Source organism: Leptonotus elevatus, chromosome 21, assembly GCF_054856555.1.
Source record: "Leptonotus elevatus isolate MCC_2025b chromosome 21, RoL_Lele_1.0, whole genome shotgun sequence".
Lineage (NCBI taxonomy): Eukaryota > Metazoa > Chordata > Actinopteri > Syngnathiformes > Syngnathidae > Leptonotus > Leptonotus elevatus.
The window spans coordinates 9,130,725-9,147,169 of record NC_141259.1 but is presented as its reverse complement, the minus strand read 5'-3'; the positions used below and the strand labels follow the sequence as shown (position 1 = coordinate 9,147,169).

The window sequence follows — 16,445 nt, the reverse complement described above, 5'->3', positions numbered from 1 at the left end:
TAATTCAAAATAAATGCTATGTCCTTACGACGGGGTATTGCAAATTTGCAAGTTTCTAAAATGGCCAATTTGCCACTTTATAAAGTGGCAAATTTGCAAGAAAAAAAATCGGAAACTTACCAGAAATACACGTAGCGTAGCTATAGTCAAATGTGAGGATTCGTTGATGGTTAATGGGACACTGTTTATAAAAGGAAAAGGCAGGATGGAGACGGATTCATTCTTAATTTAAACTTTACTCGTCATACAGGGCAGCTCGAGCGACAACACTTCCTGATCCACTATCAGCTGACTAACAATAACCAATCAGAAGCTAGCAAACTTTAGGTGAATGCAAGTGAATGACGGAGAGCAGCAGATTCGACACATCAACTTAACTAGTTGTAGAAAAAAAATACCAAAATGTATTAATGTGTAAATAATAATTCTGGAAACATAAATGCTCAGGGTGTGGACCTTCGCAAGGCGAAGCGTCTTTGTCGCTGACCGTACCCAGCGTTTCAAACATCATATGGTTAATCTCATTATTTGAAAACCCGGCCGAAAAGTATTGGCACAAACATCCGAGTAGTACGCTACGTGTATTTCTAATAAATGTTTGAGTTTTTTTCTTGCAAATTTGCCACTTAATAAACTTGCAAATTTTCGAGTTTTTTTTTCTCTGAATATTACCCCCCTCCCCCCTCAAAAATTATACATGGCCCTAATACGCCGTCATATGTCCTGCCCGTTCACACATCCTGATTCAATACTCAAACACTGTCACAAAAGTCCTCACACAAAACTCAAAACGGAAAAAATCGTTTCCTACCATCTTTGCGGTAAAGGTTGATCTCCACTTTCCTCTCTTCTGACCCGAGCAGTGCCTGCGCCATTTGAGCGATGGCCAGGCGTTTGGTGTCAGGTCCATACAGAAAGTTACACGTGCACGGCTTCTGCATGATTTCAGCTCGCGAGTAACCGCACATGTGACAGAAGCCATCGTTGCAGAAGATAATGGCGCAGTTCTCCACTCTTGCGTTGGCAATGACAAACTTGCGACCTGAAGAAAAACAAGGTGGGTTATAGTTGGAATCTGGATTTAAAAAGGAAGCTCTGCTATGTGAGAGAGGGGGCGGGGCAGCTCCGGAATAAACTCGTGTAAGGGGGTAAGCACAGTATGGATTTGGAGGGGGAAAAAACCTCAGCAAACAGGTACACATGATTACATAAAAAACAATGACTTTGTAGACTTTGGATTTGTGTGTGTTTACACGGAATCAAGAGATTCTTCCAACTTTTTTAGTAGGTATCATTATCACTGTTACTTTAACTCAGAACTTCTGAGAAACACCAGTTATATACAGCCTGAGACGAACTACCATAAAGCTACCTAATAAAATCCATTTCCTCTCAAAACTATGATAAAAAAAAAATGGTGAGATTCAAAGGAGGTATCAAGGGACATTTAAGATTCAAAGTTTTCATTTTTTGCAGGACAGCCAGTACTTGGCAATCTGCAAACACATTTTGGTACCACTAACAAGGCCCTATTTCAAGTGAAAGACGTCTATTATAATGAAGACAAATTCTTGAAGGCAAGAAAAAAAGTTTTGTTAGTAGACGATTGCGACTAGCAGAATTCATTTGGGATATAAATTCCGTGAAAGGATGATTGTGGCAGTGAACATGAGGCCGGCAGGTCATTTAAAAAAAGCACCGGAGTTGTCAAACAAACAAAAAAACATTTGTGTCATTTGGATTCCATTTTCGGTGATCTTCACAAAGGCAACAGTTGTTCTTACTTGGTATGTAAGACTTGAGACCTTGACCACAATGAGCTGACTGTGACTCACGCGCCAAATAAAGTACAGTATTATCATTTCAAGGATTGCGACTTGATGCAATAAATGTTCCATATTTTCTATTGTCTCTTAATTAAAATTTCAGGTATTTTTAATTTTAGTGATAGCAGCTGTTTTTGAATGCTATGATTTAGGGCTGTGCAATTAATCGAAATTCAATTACGATTTCAAATATTACACTCCACAATTACAAAATCAGCATAATGATAAAAAAAATATGATAATTTTGAGTTGTGTGATTTGTTTAAATTTATACATTTGCACCTTTTTAAAATTTTAAAGAAACTAATTTTCATAAATGTTTCATCCAAAAGGAACTTGCATAATAAAGTTTCAAATAATTTTATTTGTCTTAATATTTTTTACGTTGATAAATGTTCTTGTTTTGTACCAAAAAATAATCGTGATTTCAATTATTACCAAGATAATTGTGATGAATATTTTCCTCATAATCGAGCAGCTCTACTCTGATTCCTAAAAGGACATTTGTACCCGTGGACACCAAGGTTATTATAGAAAATAACCAAAAGAAAAATTGAAAAAACATTGTTGCTAACGAAATAAAAATAAAAACTAACTAAAACTACATCTTAAAACAAAAAATGTACCAACATTATAGCCAAAATGTCCTTCGTTTTTGTGCTTGTCAATTAATATCGTAAATGAGCTTTTTCAGGTTTCTTTTTAAATATACGGTATTTATTTTTGGTATTGCTGGAGGTTGAAACACAATACACAAGACTTAGTGACCATTTTCTACAAATACCAGACAAAATAGAAATAGCATAAAAACTAATAAAGACTCAAAACAAAGCTTTTTTTCCCTTTTTTTTTTAAATAACTAATTAAAACTGATGAACCTGCTCAATTAAAATTAATTGAAATTAAACACCAAACGGATCATGGGGTCATTGTGTTGGTCCAGTATTTGTCGCTTGTGATGGGTGATGATGTTGTCAGTTGTTATGCAGTTGCTATGTAAATACAGAATACTGAAATAATGTTCACATAAATTCGACATTAATTTCTACGTTTCTGTCAAGAAGCATTTTTGCTATTTTTCCAAATATTAAATATGCAATCATCACAATTATCACAGCTCTCTACCACTTTCTTTATGACCATAAACGTAGTTTATCAAAGCTGCACATTGTGGATTCAACAAGCCATTCTCGCAGGAGACATAAGTGATGGAAAGCCTGTTCACATATTCATGGAAACAGTGAAGATCCGTTGTGTGGTTGCGCTTGATAGCTCGCCTCCATGAATTAACGGCAGCAGTGGTCCTCAGGGGCCCATAAAACTTGATAGGTTTGTCTTGCTGCAATGAGCGCTTGGGTAATCCGACGGCAGAAAATGCGACTTGTGTGTATGTGAGAGCATATAGTGCATTTCGCTTTTCAGCCTTTTGACTATGTGGTCTTTAGTCATTGATAATGGCCCGGACGTACGATGGGTTGTTTCATGCTGTTTAGCTCGTTTAGAGAGCTTGATTCGTTTCTGTGCACAGTATGTGTGTGATGACATACGCATGGAGAGATTGGTTAAATCAGTAGAATTCATGTTGTCAAACAGCACGAAACAAGTCATAGGTGTTCTGAACTGTGTTTTTGTTCGTCTTTTGTTTTTTTACGTTTGACTCTGTAACAGATCATTTGTTTTTTGGTTTTCTTTTTTGCAACCCTTGATGCTGTGACTGTGATATGGGAGTCATATAGAACCCGCGCTAGTGCAGTGCACAATTCTATGTGACAGAATGAAAGCCTCTGAAAAATAAGGGTGCATAGAAAAACTAAGAGTGAGTAACTGACCACATTTTCACATAAGCAACATAGTAACTGTATAAACCCAGATGCACTAAGAGTGGCTAATACAGTTAAAACGTCGCCATCATCACATGATCATCATAAGAGACATAGTAACTGCATAAGCATAATACACAAACATCATAATACAATGACCCTATGACTCAAAACACAATAACAACAACTAAAAAAGGTAATACACAAGCTTATGTTACTTGACTTGACATTCAAGAAAAGTTTGTGTCATCACAATAATAAGACATAATGACTATCAAGTTTCGGTTTATGGTTTTTAACAGGTTGAGGGTTACAACACAAAAAAAATTGCTGTCATTAGGATATACTGTTCTCAGATGAATCTTGCTACACCGAGAAAAACTGACAACTAAATACATTTTTCATAATTATTCTACACTGTTTTTGTTTTCCGGCTAATCCAATTTTTATGCAGAAACAGACGGGAGACGGGAGGTGTATTTTTTTTTTCTGTTTGATTGCATCGATTGCATATAACGACGCAGACAATGTTATTTTTTTTACAGGATTTATTTTTCATGTTTTCATTTGGTGTACCCAGCCTCTCTCCCAAAAGTCAGCAGGAAAAGGTTCCAGCTCACTCGGGACTCTAATGAGGACAAGCAAATGGATGGCTCGATGGATTTTGAACACAATGTGCATTGTTCCCATTGTAAGGATTACTACATTTCACTTAAATGCATTGTTATTATTCCGAACACGCATTTGCTGATATTGCTGTGAATATGACAGAGGGGATGTTTAACATGATCAACGCTACAACAATCAGTATTTATTGTCAAACCATCTTTGCTTTTAGTGACATCACTGGCAGTTCCGCCGGCAGCTTTCTCTGCAATTTGTCTCTAATGAGCTTTTGAAGCCCAGAGTGGGCTGATAGAGTGCCTGATTAAAGACTCACTGCTGCTCGGGATGAAAACACCTTTTAATATTCACACACAGACACACATGTACAAATGTATCCGCGTGTAAATGCACACATGGGTACAAAGCCGACTCGCCAACGCAGACTGAATAATTCACTAACAACCAGACTTTGAGGGCTTCTCTGCAGTCTGCCAGTTAGCGCATGTGCAAGCTGTGTGTCTGCACGCGTGGGTGAGTGTGTATCCGCGAGTGTTGTTGTGTTTGCTTGGAATCTCCCCGAGTACACTGCGTGGGCGGATGAGGAGGGAAGCCCGTGCGCTAGGAGGCACAAGTGCACGCGGCAGCTCTCAGCCCGCTCACTGCGCAGACGGCAAGATAAAGGGAGCGAGGGAAAGACAAAAAGGATAGCGAGAATATTAAGGATATTACGCAAGAGGCGCAAAGAGAATTAGCACATTTACGTGTTACTGTTGCAGGCAAACTCCACAACAGGATGAGAGATTGTGTTTGTTTCGGCTCCCACTTCAAACTGGGCTATTGCCATGGAAACTGAAGATTTGACATTGCTAAATTTCCAAACACAATGGGCTTTGAGAATACTGTAATAGTTTTAGTACTGTACTAATCCAAATTCAAATACAGTCCATTATTTCACACAGAATTTAAGGAACCTGTTATCATGTGCAAGAAATAAATAAATGGGGCGGCATGGCTCAGTGGTAGAGTGGGCGTCTCCCATCCGTGAGGTTGAGGTTCCTCATGATCATGTCCAAGTGTTCCTGAACAAGACCTGGCAGCGTCCTGCGTGGCAGCAGTCAGCCATTGGTGTGTGAATGTGTGAATAGAGATCCGGACATCATGTGACTATTTCTCTGAACACGCCCCCTGCGGGAGGAAAGTAGCAGCGCCATGTTCAGAGGTGTCAAATCCAGGTCCAGAAAGTAAAAACCCTGCCACAGTTTGGCTTTAGCACCTGGTGCTAGCTAGCTAGCTCCCTAGCAGGTAAACGAGCACCATAGGAGCTAGCTAGTAGCTAGCTCCCATGGTGCTCGTTTACCTGCTCGGGATAAGATGATATTACTTACCATTGCTGATGAAGTGACAGGAGTGCTTTTTTTTTTCAACTCTGCAATGTCGCTACATGGAATTATTCCCTCCCCTACACTGGTGAGTGCTTTAAAATCTGATCAAGCTAGCTCCCATGGTGCTTGTTTACCTGATAGGGAGCTAGCTAGCTAGCCCCTGGGGCTACCTCCCTAGCTGCCTAGCTAGCTCATCAGTGATAACTGGTCACAGTTATTAAATTTAACTGTGTAATATCTATTAAATCGTAGCAGCACAAACGAACAAAACTGATTATGTCCTCCACATTTTGTGTGAAGCTAGCCGCTTCAGGCAAGTTAGCATCTGCTTATTCAGCCACTAGTGCACGATCACGTCATTCGCTTTTATTCAATAACTATACAATCGAGCTACATCTACACGACTAACAGATTCAGTGATTGACTTGCCTGATATGAAGTGATGTCTACACAAGCAATACGGAGGATCCCAAATCCTCCGTCTTGGCTACGCATTGGTTCCTCTTTTTGGTAGCCTGGAGAATGCTCAAGCCTTTTTTTGCCTCTTCTCGTTGTGGCAGCTGGTCCACAACAGCTGTCAATCATTGTTAAAGTGTGGCGTTTGCTGCTTACGCAAAGTGGCAGACCCGTTTCCTATGCTGCCAAAATGGCTGCGCTAATGCCCATTTTGGGACGTCAACGTCCGTATCTCTATGGGTGAATGCGAGGCACCGTAAAGCACCCGAGGCACCATATGGTGCAGGTAAAAGCGTTATATAAAAAGCAGTCCGTTTACAATAAAATGCATTGTTTTCAACCTTTGAGCTACTACCAAATTATTTTACAGTAGGCATAAATTCATTCAAATTTCATCTGTCGAAAAGATGGATGGGTAGTTAGGCTGGATGAGCCACCCGAACACTCCAGCTTCAAAACCTAAACACACGCAAGGTGAAAAATCCTGAAAATGCAATTTAAGGAGCAAAACATGTGCAATCCGATAGGTGACTTTGCTCAAATGCTGGTTTCTTCCACGCAACATGGCACACAGGCCCAATCCCCCTACTGTCATTAACAGCGATAATCCCATAATCACAGCAATCCTTAATGGGATTGTTCGCTCAAAAGTGTCTCAGTCTACAGTGTGTACAGCATCTCCCCCCTGTCTTAATGAGGTTTTCCAGATTTATGCAAATGAGCACTAATCCTCTGAGTCTTTCATTGGGTTAACTGACCTTTCCTGTGCCCCTTTTTAAGGTGGCGTAGCAGCCCGAGGAGCATGAAAATGAATTCTGAACAGGTGAGAGGCAGAAAGAGCCAAGAGATTAATGACGAGATTTATGAATGGCACGGGAGAAAGGGCAGCAGGAGGGCGATGGAGCAGTGATAAACAAAAGCTAAATGATGAGAGAACAAGACAGGAAATGATGCCACTGAGGTCATATCGGCTTGCTATGACAAATTTTACACAAACTAGACAAAGTGCAATTTCTGCAGAAATTGCGCGGGACTGCTGAAAAGCTGTGGCCCAAGTGGGGTTTGAACCCAGGTACACCGTGGTGGAGGGCCATTGCTCTAACCACTGATCTAATGTGACTGGTTTGAAATCAGTGAGTCAGTCAGTTGGTATATTTGCAATGTACGGTCAAAGGTGGGATTTGAACCCACGGCCTCCTGGTTACTGGACAATGCACTTGCAACAACTGCACCACTGAGCAGTATCAGACAGGTGGTAATAATGTATGTACGGAAGTGGGCGTGGAAAGTGGGAAAAATGTGAATGTCTGTCCCATTGAAAAGAAATGGGGAAAAATGTATACTTAATGTTAAATTGTGCAAAAACTGTAAGTAATGTGAAATCAGACGATATATACCCCGGGAGGCGTGGATTTTTGAAGCAAGTTGAAAATGGTATTATGTGGGTGTGGTTACATGGAAAAAAAAGTGAAGAGAATAAAAAAATCACAATAACAAATGTGGGAATGCTTCCCACAAAAAAAAAAAAGCACATTCTGAAACAGGATTTCTCAGCCATAAAAAGGTTCCTTCAAGTGTTCATCTGGTCGGCGGAATTTGTGGCGCAAAGTCATCTGTGCCTTCAAATCATCAAGGATCAGCTTTGAGACCTTTCTTGTTTGCAATGCTGATGGACAGATTGACAGATGTGGTGAGACAAAGGTCTCAGCGGACGATGATGTTTGCAGATGACATTTTGATCTGCGGTGTCAGTGGGGAGCAGATGGAAAAGAACCTTGAGAGGGGGACAGGAACGTGTGTGTGTGTGTGTGTGTGTGTGCGCGCGCGCGTGCGTGCGTGCGTGAATGAAAGGGAGTTCAAGTACTTGGGATCAAATGTCAGAGCACTGGGGATTATGAAAGAAATTCGAAGAAAAGAGGAAAGTGTCAAGCAAAAGTGAATATTTTCTCCTATTGTTCTCCATTGACGATTCTTTCTGTGAACCTTTCTTAACAAGGTTCAATTGATGTGTGCCTGCTCAGTTATTATTTTATCCAAGCAGGTAAAGAAAACCTGGCAAAGATGCTTACGTTTGATGTCTTATGGCTTGGACACATACTCATAATAGGCAGACAATTTTATAAGCTGCGAGTCAGGAGGGAGACGCATCACTAGGTGATGTATTTAAAGATCTGAGAAAAAAAAACCATCAGAGGGCTGAATACAAAAAAAATGGATTTTTTTGCAAAAAGCGGTTTATCTATCTTCCCATAAAGTTCAACTCTCTCTAATGGGGCCAAAATGCTCTCCACTTAATTAAATAGCAAAAACACAAATAGTGAGTTTGTCATGATGAAATAGCGATGTAATCACATAAAAACTGATCTGACACTACATTGATCCACAGAGTGCAGATGAACCTTCTGTAGAGCAATTTTGTATTGAACAAGAAAGTCGAGACATTTAGCTCAATTTCTTTCTTTTTTTTTTTTACTATTAGTTCAAATGTTTGTGGGCAGAGGTGGCAAATCCAGGTCCAGAAAGTAAAAACCCTGCCACAGTTTGGCTTTAGCCCCTGGTGCTATGTAGCAAATCATAGTTTAAAAATCATAGTAAAAATGTAACTACAGTTCCATTTTGTTTCAGCTCAACTCAAATTTACATGTGCACGTTACATCAGGAGGTGCAGAATTACATTCAAAATGTTCGAATGGAGCATTGTTGAGCTCCCAGTAGCCATGACAACGAGTGAACATAGTGAAGATTGGAAAGCTGAAAAATACTCGGTCGGCTGCTTGCGGTGGCTTCTTGCGATAGCTTTCTCCATTTCTTCCCCAGTTTACTCTAAGAATAAGACAATTCGACATTCTCTCGCTCCTTGACAGTTAGGGCATTGTGACCGTGGGTGACAGCGGGAAATTGGAAACTTACATTGACACCTGTGCATTCACAGTCACCATTAAGGCAAAGTGCTGCATGTTCACACTGTCATTTGTTCAGGAAGTGGGGAAGCCAAACGGGGGCGGAGCTAACTTGCATGAACTAGGGTGCAGTGGGCATTGCAAGACATTATTAAAAAAGCCTGAATCATGAAATACATGAGAGATCATTCAGATTCTTTGTAAATAGAGTATTTATTGGTCCTGTTGGTCCAAACAAAAATGACATGATTTGTGTCATATTTGATACATCCGGTCACAATGATTTAAATTGGTACATTTATAAATGTCAAAAAATATATAATAATAAACAGACAAATCAAACATATTAGTATTTCCAAAAATCAGAAAGAACACTTCCCACTGTTAATAAGTATAGGTGTCTCTCCTTTCTCAATTGGGGCGGTCTTGCAAGGTCGCTGGAAAAGCCATCAGCTGCGTGATACTGCCCTCTGATGGATTATCCGTGCAATGCATGTGTCAGATCAAATACGTCAGGGTTTTAATGAGGGGGGAAAATATTGTACTCAAAATGTCTTGTATTTATTGATAAAATTTTTGGGCTTTATAAGACAAAAATTGTGTTCTGTTAGAAATTAAAAAACTAATAATAATAATAATAATAATAATAATAATAATAATAATAATAATAATAATAATAGATTTGCTATATTTTGACCATACTATTGTTTTATGAGAAGGTCGAAAAGAACCTTGCAAGTATGGAGGACCAAAACTGCCAAAATTTAAAATAAATAAATGACTCAATTAATAAATAAATGACTTAAAGTGAAAATAAAAATGGATATAAAAAATATACTTTAAAAATGTTATCCAAAAAATTTATATAAATGGAAATAAAAACAACAACAAAATTATATATTCATAAATAAATACATTTGTATTTTTTATATCCGTTTTTATTTTTACTTTTAGTCATTTATTTATTTATTTAGTCATTTTTTCATTTTTATTTCGGCAGTTTTGGTCCATACTGACATGACGAAATGTTATTTATATATATATATATATATTTATATAATATATCGCAATATTACAGCACGCCATTCTCGAATCGATTCAATATGCGGCCGAATCCATTTTTAAACATACATTTTTTTTATGGAAATATTCAACAAAACGTCTTTCTTAGGGATAGCATTTACACATTAAGCATGGAAGAATGTTATATTAATGGAACATTAAGCCTTAATATTTTGATTTTGGGCAGTTTTGGTCCTCCATATGCAAGAGGCCTGAATATAAAAATGTTACTTAAAACCTCAATAAACATTTCAAGTAGAGCAGCAAGAAGAAAGAATATGGAGTGTGATGTCAGCAGTGAGCGTTTACATGATCCACAAGTTTACAAGTGAGGGGTGCATGGAGACGAGAAGGGGAAGGGAGAGGACAGAGGAGGAAAATGGTGTATCCTAAACCTAGCTCCATTGCTGCTCTCATCTCTAGGTCAAGTTAAACAGATGGGGCAGTGGAATGAAACTAACCACCAGGGAAGCCCCTCACTTCTGCAGTTCTGTTGGCCCGTGACTGAAACAGCAGATGTTAATTTTAGCAACAAATATGATGGATAACCTATTTTGAAATCAGAGGTCAAACACAAATACTGTATTTTTTATTTTTTTTTACTTGAGTAACAAAAAAGGCTTGTTTTGGCATCGAATTATATGCACAAAAAAATTCTTTTTTTTCTGTTCTACTCAAATGCATTTAGTGAGACAGATAAAAAAAAAGAAAAAAAGTAGCTTTTATTTGCCACATAAAATGATGCAGCAGGCCAGATCTGGCTCCCGGGCCTTGCGTTTGACAGGGGTGATTTAGCTGATGAAACCGCAGAGGTGACTTGAGAGCGTGATCATAAAATACAGCTACACAGCGTGAGCGACATACTATACAATGATGAGACTTGCAGATAGAATCTCTCGAGCCAAAATCGGTGTCTTCCACGTCTCTTCACAGGCCCACAGAAGGCATCACTCCCCCCCCCACCCCCCGCCCCCACTGGGAACATGAAGGCCTCTCGCATTATGCAACTCATTGCCAAGCTCATCAAAGTACAATGAAGCAGCGATGCGTCAAGCACTCTGGTGGACGACCTGCTGTTGTTAGTAAACAGCGTTTGTGAATATGACAGGGATTGCCATAATATTGTAGAATTGAAGTTGAAACTGTTGGTAAGTTTTACAATGTATTTATTTATTAACTCATTCACTGCCATTGACGGCTATAGACGTCAAAAATTCATTTGAACTATTTCTATTCGTTCAACATTTTTTTAAGAGTATGAAACCCTAGAAAAAAAGTATTGTACATTTAGAACAGATATAAAATCGCCAAACAGGACAGTCTTTCTTCGGGCAGCAGAGGGAGCATCCACTTCTTTAAAGTTTTACATTTTTATTTTAGATTGCAGTATCCAGTAAAAAAAAATAAAAAATACAATTCTGAGCAAGTAGCTAGCAAGTTTGTGTTGAGCAGCCTGAATTGCTAGTATTTGATTTATATTAGTAATTTTTTGGGAGCCAAATTGTCGGTCTCCAACCGTTTTCCCTCTTCTGGGGAGACATTGTACAAGATTTTGGAGTATGTGCTCACAATCTCTCATTTCTCCACAAGGTGTTTCACAGGGTTGGGGTCGTTGAGAAATATTGGAGAGATTTTGAGCCCCACCCTCCATTTTAATATCCAGGTAATCATTTATTGTCTGCTTGGTAAAAGGTTTAAGGTTACAATACAAAATATATCTACGTTGTGAGAGTATGTGTGTAGTACACTGATAAAGAGAGAGAGAGACAGTGGGAGGTTGTGTGGGTGGGTGTGTCGAGGGGGTTCAGTTGCCATGGCGATGGAAGAGCGTGTGCATGTGTGTGTGTGTGTGTGCACTTTAAGCTGCCGAATGGTAACATCCTCCAGGGAGGACTGTGGATTCAAGCATTGTAATTGGCCAACGTCCTTCTCTAAGGAGCATAACAAATAACATAAAGCCCCAAAAGGTTGCTGTGGCCTCACATTGAGGTCATTAATGTTGTTTGTTGTTGTGTTACAGCATGCAGTCTCACTTTCTTCTCCAATATGTGCGGGAGGGGGGCAAAAAAAACAAAAAAAACAAACATGGAAATCAAACGTAGAGGCTGAGTGTACAGTCAGTAGAAGCGGTTAGTAACAAGCAAAATTTACTTAGGTTAGTTTTGGTTTATTTTATTTTATTAGGAAATGCTATTTTTACTTCAGTAAGATTGAGCAGAATACTTCAAAAACAGCCATGGCATGTTTTATCTGTTTGCCTTAAAATTTCAGCATTTCAATCGACAAGAACTTCATTTGGAACTTGAGAAACATACAAGAGGCTATCTTAGCCAGCATTTGCTAAATGTAAAATTCACACTCTAAAAACAGTTGCGTCAAAAAGAACACAAATTGGGTCAAAAAGGGACCGACCCGAATTTTGGTTATTCAATTTATCCGAACAGTTGGGTCAAGAGAATAACACACAAAACTACCCATATAATTGGGTTGCTATTTATTTAATTTGACCCAACTTTTTGGGTTAATTAACTCAAAAACATTCATTTGTGACTCAATTATTGTTATTTAATTAACCCCAAAAAATACCCACAAAGCAACCCAAATTTTTGACCCAACTTGGGTTAAATAATTCAAAAAGGTGTTGTGTTAAATAACTCAAAAACTTAGGTTGCTTAATTTTTTACAATTGGGTTATTCAATCAACCCCAAAAATTGGGTTTAATTAATAACCAACAAAGCAAACCAAATTTCTGATAAAACTTTTTGGGTTAAATAATTTAAAAAAAATGATGTTAAAGTTGGGTCAGTCTACTTTTAACCCAATTCAATTGGGTTATTTAGTTTACCCAACAATTGGGTTTAATTAATAACCCACAGAGCAACCCAATTTTTTTTTCAACTTTTTGGATTAAATAACTAAAAAAAAAAAATTGGGTTAAAAGTTGGGTCGGTTCACTTTTGACTCACGTCAATTGGGTTATTCAATTAACCCAAACAGTTGGGTCAAATTAATAACCCACAAAACCCATAACATCGGTTGTGGGTTAATCATTTAATTTCGCTCAACTTTTTGGGTTAAATAACTGACAAAGTTAGGTCGATCCATTCTTGACCCAATTTGGGTTATTTTTGACTCAAGTGTTTTTAGAGTGCATAGTTGACTACTCCATGCAATAGTAAAAAGCAGCGATATTTCCACGTATTTGTACAAAGGCCTTCCTGCTAGTTGTGGAACTTTTCATGGAAGCAAACATCACTCTGCCCATTGATTTTCCTCCAGTGGACATGTCAATAAAAGCATTCCAAATAGCTTTGACCTCTTGCTCATGCCTGTTGAATAATCCAATGAGCAGCTATATCCTGACAGGGCATGTTTAGCAGCCGCTGTACCCTTGACCTGCTTGATTCATAAACAGTATGTGCTTGGGGTCAGCACACTTCAAACTCTTGATGATGTCATCAGGACGACACGGTTTACAGCAATTATCGCTCTGACAATATGAATTGTGAGGGCCCGTCACAGAGCCCTGATGCACATCGGCTCCAAATCAAATTTTAGATGTTGTACCAAGTCTATATTTTGTCATTCAGTCCAGTGAGTGGAGTGGCCAAGTGCCCAAATACTTTTGTGTAGCAGAATTTACTCTGTCCTCTGACCAGCACACGATACAGTCCACTAAATCTGGCACATGGTGACAACTGTTGTCGTTTTCTCTCCTTAATCATCTTTCTCCAAGGTTGACTATTACGCATCCGCAGTGTGTGATCCGAGGACATTATTTCAAAAGAACTACACCACAGTGGAAATAAATTAGTCTGCCATGTTCTTCCGAGCGTGGAGATTGCTTTTCTTTCCTGACTCATTCCCACCTGCGATGGTTTCCATCACGAATAACGCCACAAACACAATCCCCCGGCTTCTGATTGTCGCTCGGATAAAGTTTACCCGGCCAGCATGTTGATAAAGAGCCATCAAAGAAGCCAATTCTATATCGGTTGTCTTCATTAGGTTCACGGGTAACTGGAGCCTATCCCGGCTGACTTCAGGTGAGAGGCGGGGTACACCTTGGACTAATCGCCAGTTTATCACGAGGCACATAGGGACAAACAACCGTTCGTACTCACACAGAGTATTCAGTTAGCCTCAAATGTATAATTTTTTGAATGTGGGTGTACTTGCCGTCCACTAACTGAAGTGCTGCTCCTAAACAAAATAAAGAAACCCTGTTCATTGCAGAAATTTCACGACTGACATTAAAAAAATTGCGTGCATTATTTTCCTGATCATCTGACACTTTTGCAAAATATCCTAAATACCCCCTAGGCCAATGGGGAAAACTATCCATCCATCTATCCACCCATTATCCTAGGTTTTATATAGGTATATATATATATATTAAAAAGTTGCTGGTTATTCAGAATGTTTCAGAAACTGCCATTTTAATGTGCATTGTCATTACAATAACAATTAAAAAAATATATAAAATAATTTAACTGAATGTGGTGCCAGCGTGTAGTAGTTAGCCTCAAGGCAAACATGAGTAGCCCACGGGTCTGTTAGCTGCCCAGTGATGATGGGACACTGTGACTTACTAAGAAGAATTTTAACAGAAGAAGAATGTTAATTAATTTATTTATTTATTTACTTAAACTTAACATGCGACATGTTTCTTAATGTACCAAATAGTCAACATTTTTGTTTCAAAATAAAGTAGATTGTGCACGATGGGAAGAATATGCTGTTTTTATTTAAACTTTTTTTTCAATGTAATTTTAGAGCTGTAAATTTAATATTGTGATACCGCAATATTTTTTCCCACCGTTATCAAACCATCAGAATCTAAATCGGCCCGTGCCGAGGCCCGACAAAATAAAGTTCCTCCCCTCACCTCAACATATTATCTTGACACTGAGATGGCACCAAAGCACTACTTTTATAATAGAGAGAGCTCTGTTCTGAGCACAAAAACAGAAAATAAGTGATTGTTTCAGTGAATCACGGAAATTAGCGGTAAGACTACAGCGTCATTTTGTGTCATTGTTAGATGGCTTTTTTTTTTTTAGCTTTATAGTTTATGATTAGAGTAACTGTTGTTACATCTCCCATTGGTTAGTTTTACCTTTGAATGAATGTAAAGAAATGCTAACGACTGTTGTCCTAATATTATTTCCAAAATAGTATGTGAACAAACACAAAGTCTGTTTTGACCTGAGAGGCTTCACTAAAATCTAAAATACGAATTGTAGTGAAAGAAGAACAACACCATCTTCTGGATCTGGTGGGTCACTGACACCCCCACCCCAACCTCAGGTGCAGTTGCTACTTTATTGTCAACACTTTAGTCCAAGTTTTTGACATAGAATCAGCTCAAAATTGCCCACTGAAATGCCTCCTCTCCACCACTTCATTACACCGCAGCCATTGGACGGGGCTCTCCATCGCCATTTAGCAATGCTTTGTTAGGCACCCTAAAAGAACTGCTCCAATCACGTGAGAATTCTTGGGGAAGATATGAGTCACGGAGACATTTGGAAAGCACTGACGTGTGGTTATGGACCTCTCAGATGCACATTTTGCTCCTCATAAATAATCATCCTACCCCGGTAATGAAGGTGCGACCTGCCACTCGCTTGAACAGATGTAAATCTGTGATGAAGTCGTGTTGGAGAATCGCACCCTGCGTAATGACGCGTACCGGTGAGAGGAAAATGTTCACCTTTATGGAGTCGCGGGACGGAGGGGAAAAGAGAGGATTGTGTGGATTCATATCCGAGTACTCGCTTTCAAGGTCTGCTATTCACCTTGCGTTCTTTACCGCTCTGTTTGGTGACAAACATCTGTAAACTGTGTAAACACGGCTCTTGTATTGGGTCTTACTCGGTCCATAATGTAGTTTAGAGTTCATTTGCATCAAATCTCTACTAACTTATGCCGTTTATGTCCTTTTTTTAGAGCTGCTAGCAGGGACTAATGCAATCAACCTGGCAACCTCTTCATCATGCCCTGGGGTGAATTTCCAGAGAAACGGTGCCATTGTTAACCACCGACGCTCGTTTGAAGTCTGCTCACACATTCGCGAGGGGGAAAACATGAATGATACGCATCAAAGATAAAAGGGAGAGGGATGAAGGACAGGGTACTTGGGTAGACTGTGAGAAATACATTTGCTGGGTGACCAAATAAAACAGTAAAATTACTTCTTAAAACTACAGCAAGCGGTACACTCAATATCAATTGCAATAAAAAAGCATAAATAAAACATGCATAATAAAAATCAATTTGTCTCTAAATGTGTCACTTTGTTTTTTTTATATTGCACTACTATCTAATCATCCACTTTGCTTGTTTCTGAGTACAGAATTACAGACCATAAGAATTCATTATGGAAGTGT

The 16,445-nt window shown here is 38.9% G+C and overlaps 1 protein-coding gene and 1 long non-coding RNA gene across 2 annotated transcripts in view; one reads left to right on the top strand and one right to left on the bottom strand.

The window, feature by feature from the left end:
• kcnh2b (potassium voltage-gated channel, subfamily H (eag-related), member 2b) overlaps positions 1–16,445 on the bottom strand; it is a 137,272-nt gene that overhangs the window by 117,061 nt on the left and 3,766 nt on the right. Inside the window, exon 4 of the mRNA XM_086065575.1 lies at positions 812–1,042. Within this exon, the coding sequence (XP_085921701.1) occupies positions 812–1,042 (231 nt within the window). The remainder of the gene's footprint in view (positions 1–811; positions 1,043–16,445) is intronic.
• Positions 5,628–16,224, top strand: LOC147155765 (uncharacterized). Its single transcript, XR_015091910.1, has 3 exons — positions 5,628–5,719; positions 6,871–6,913; positions 16,006–16,224. It is a non-coding gene; the product is annotated as an uncharacterized LOC147155765 (long non-coding RNA).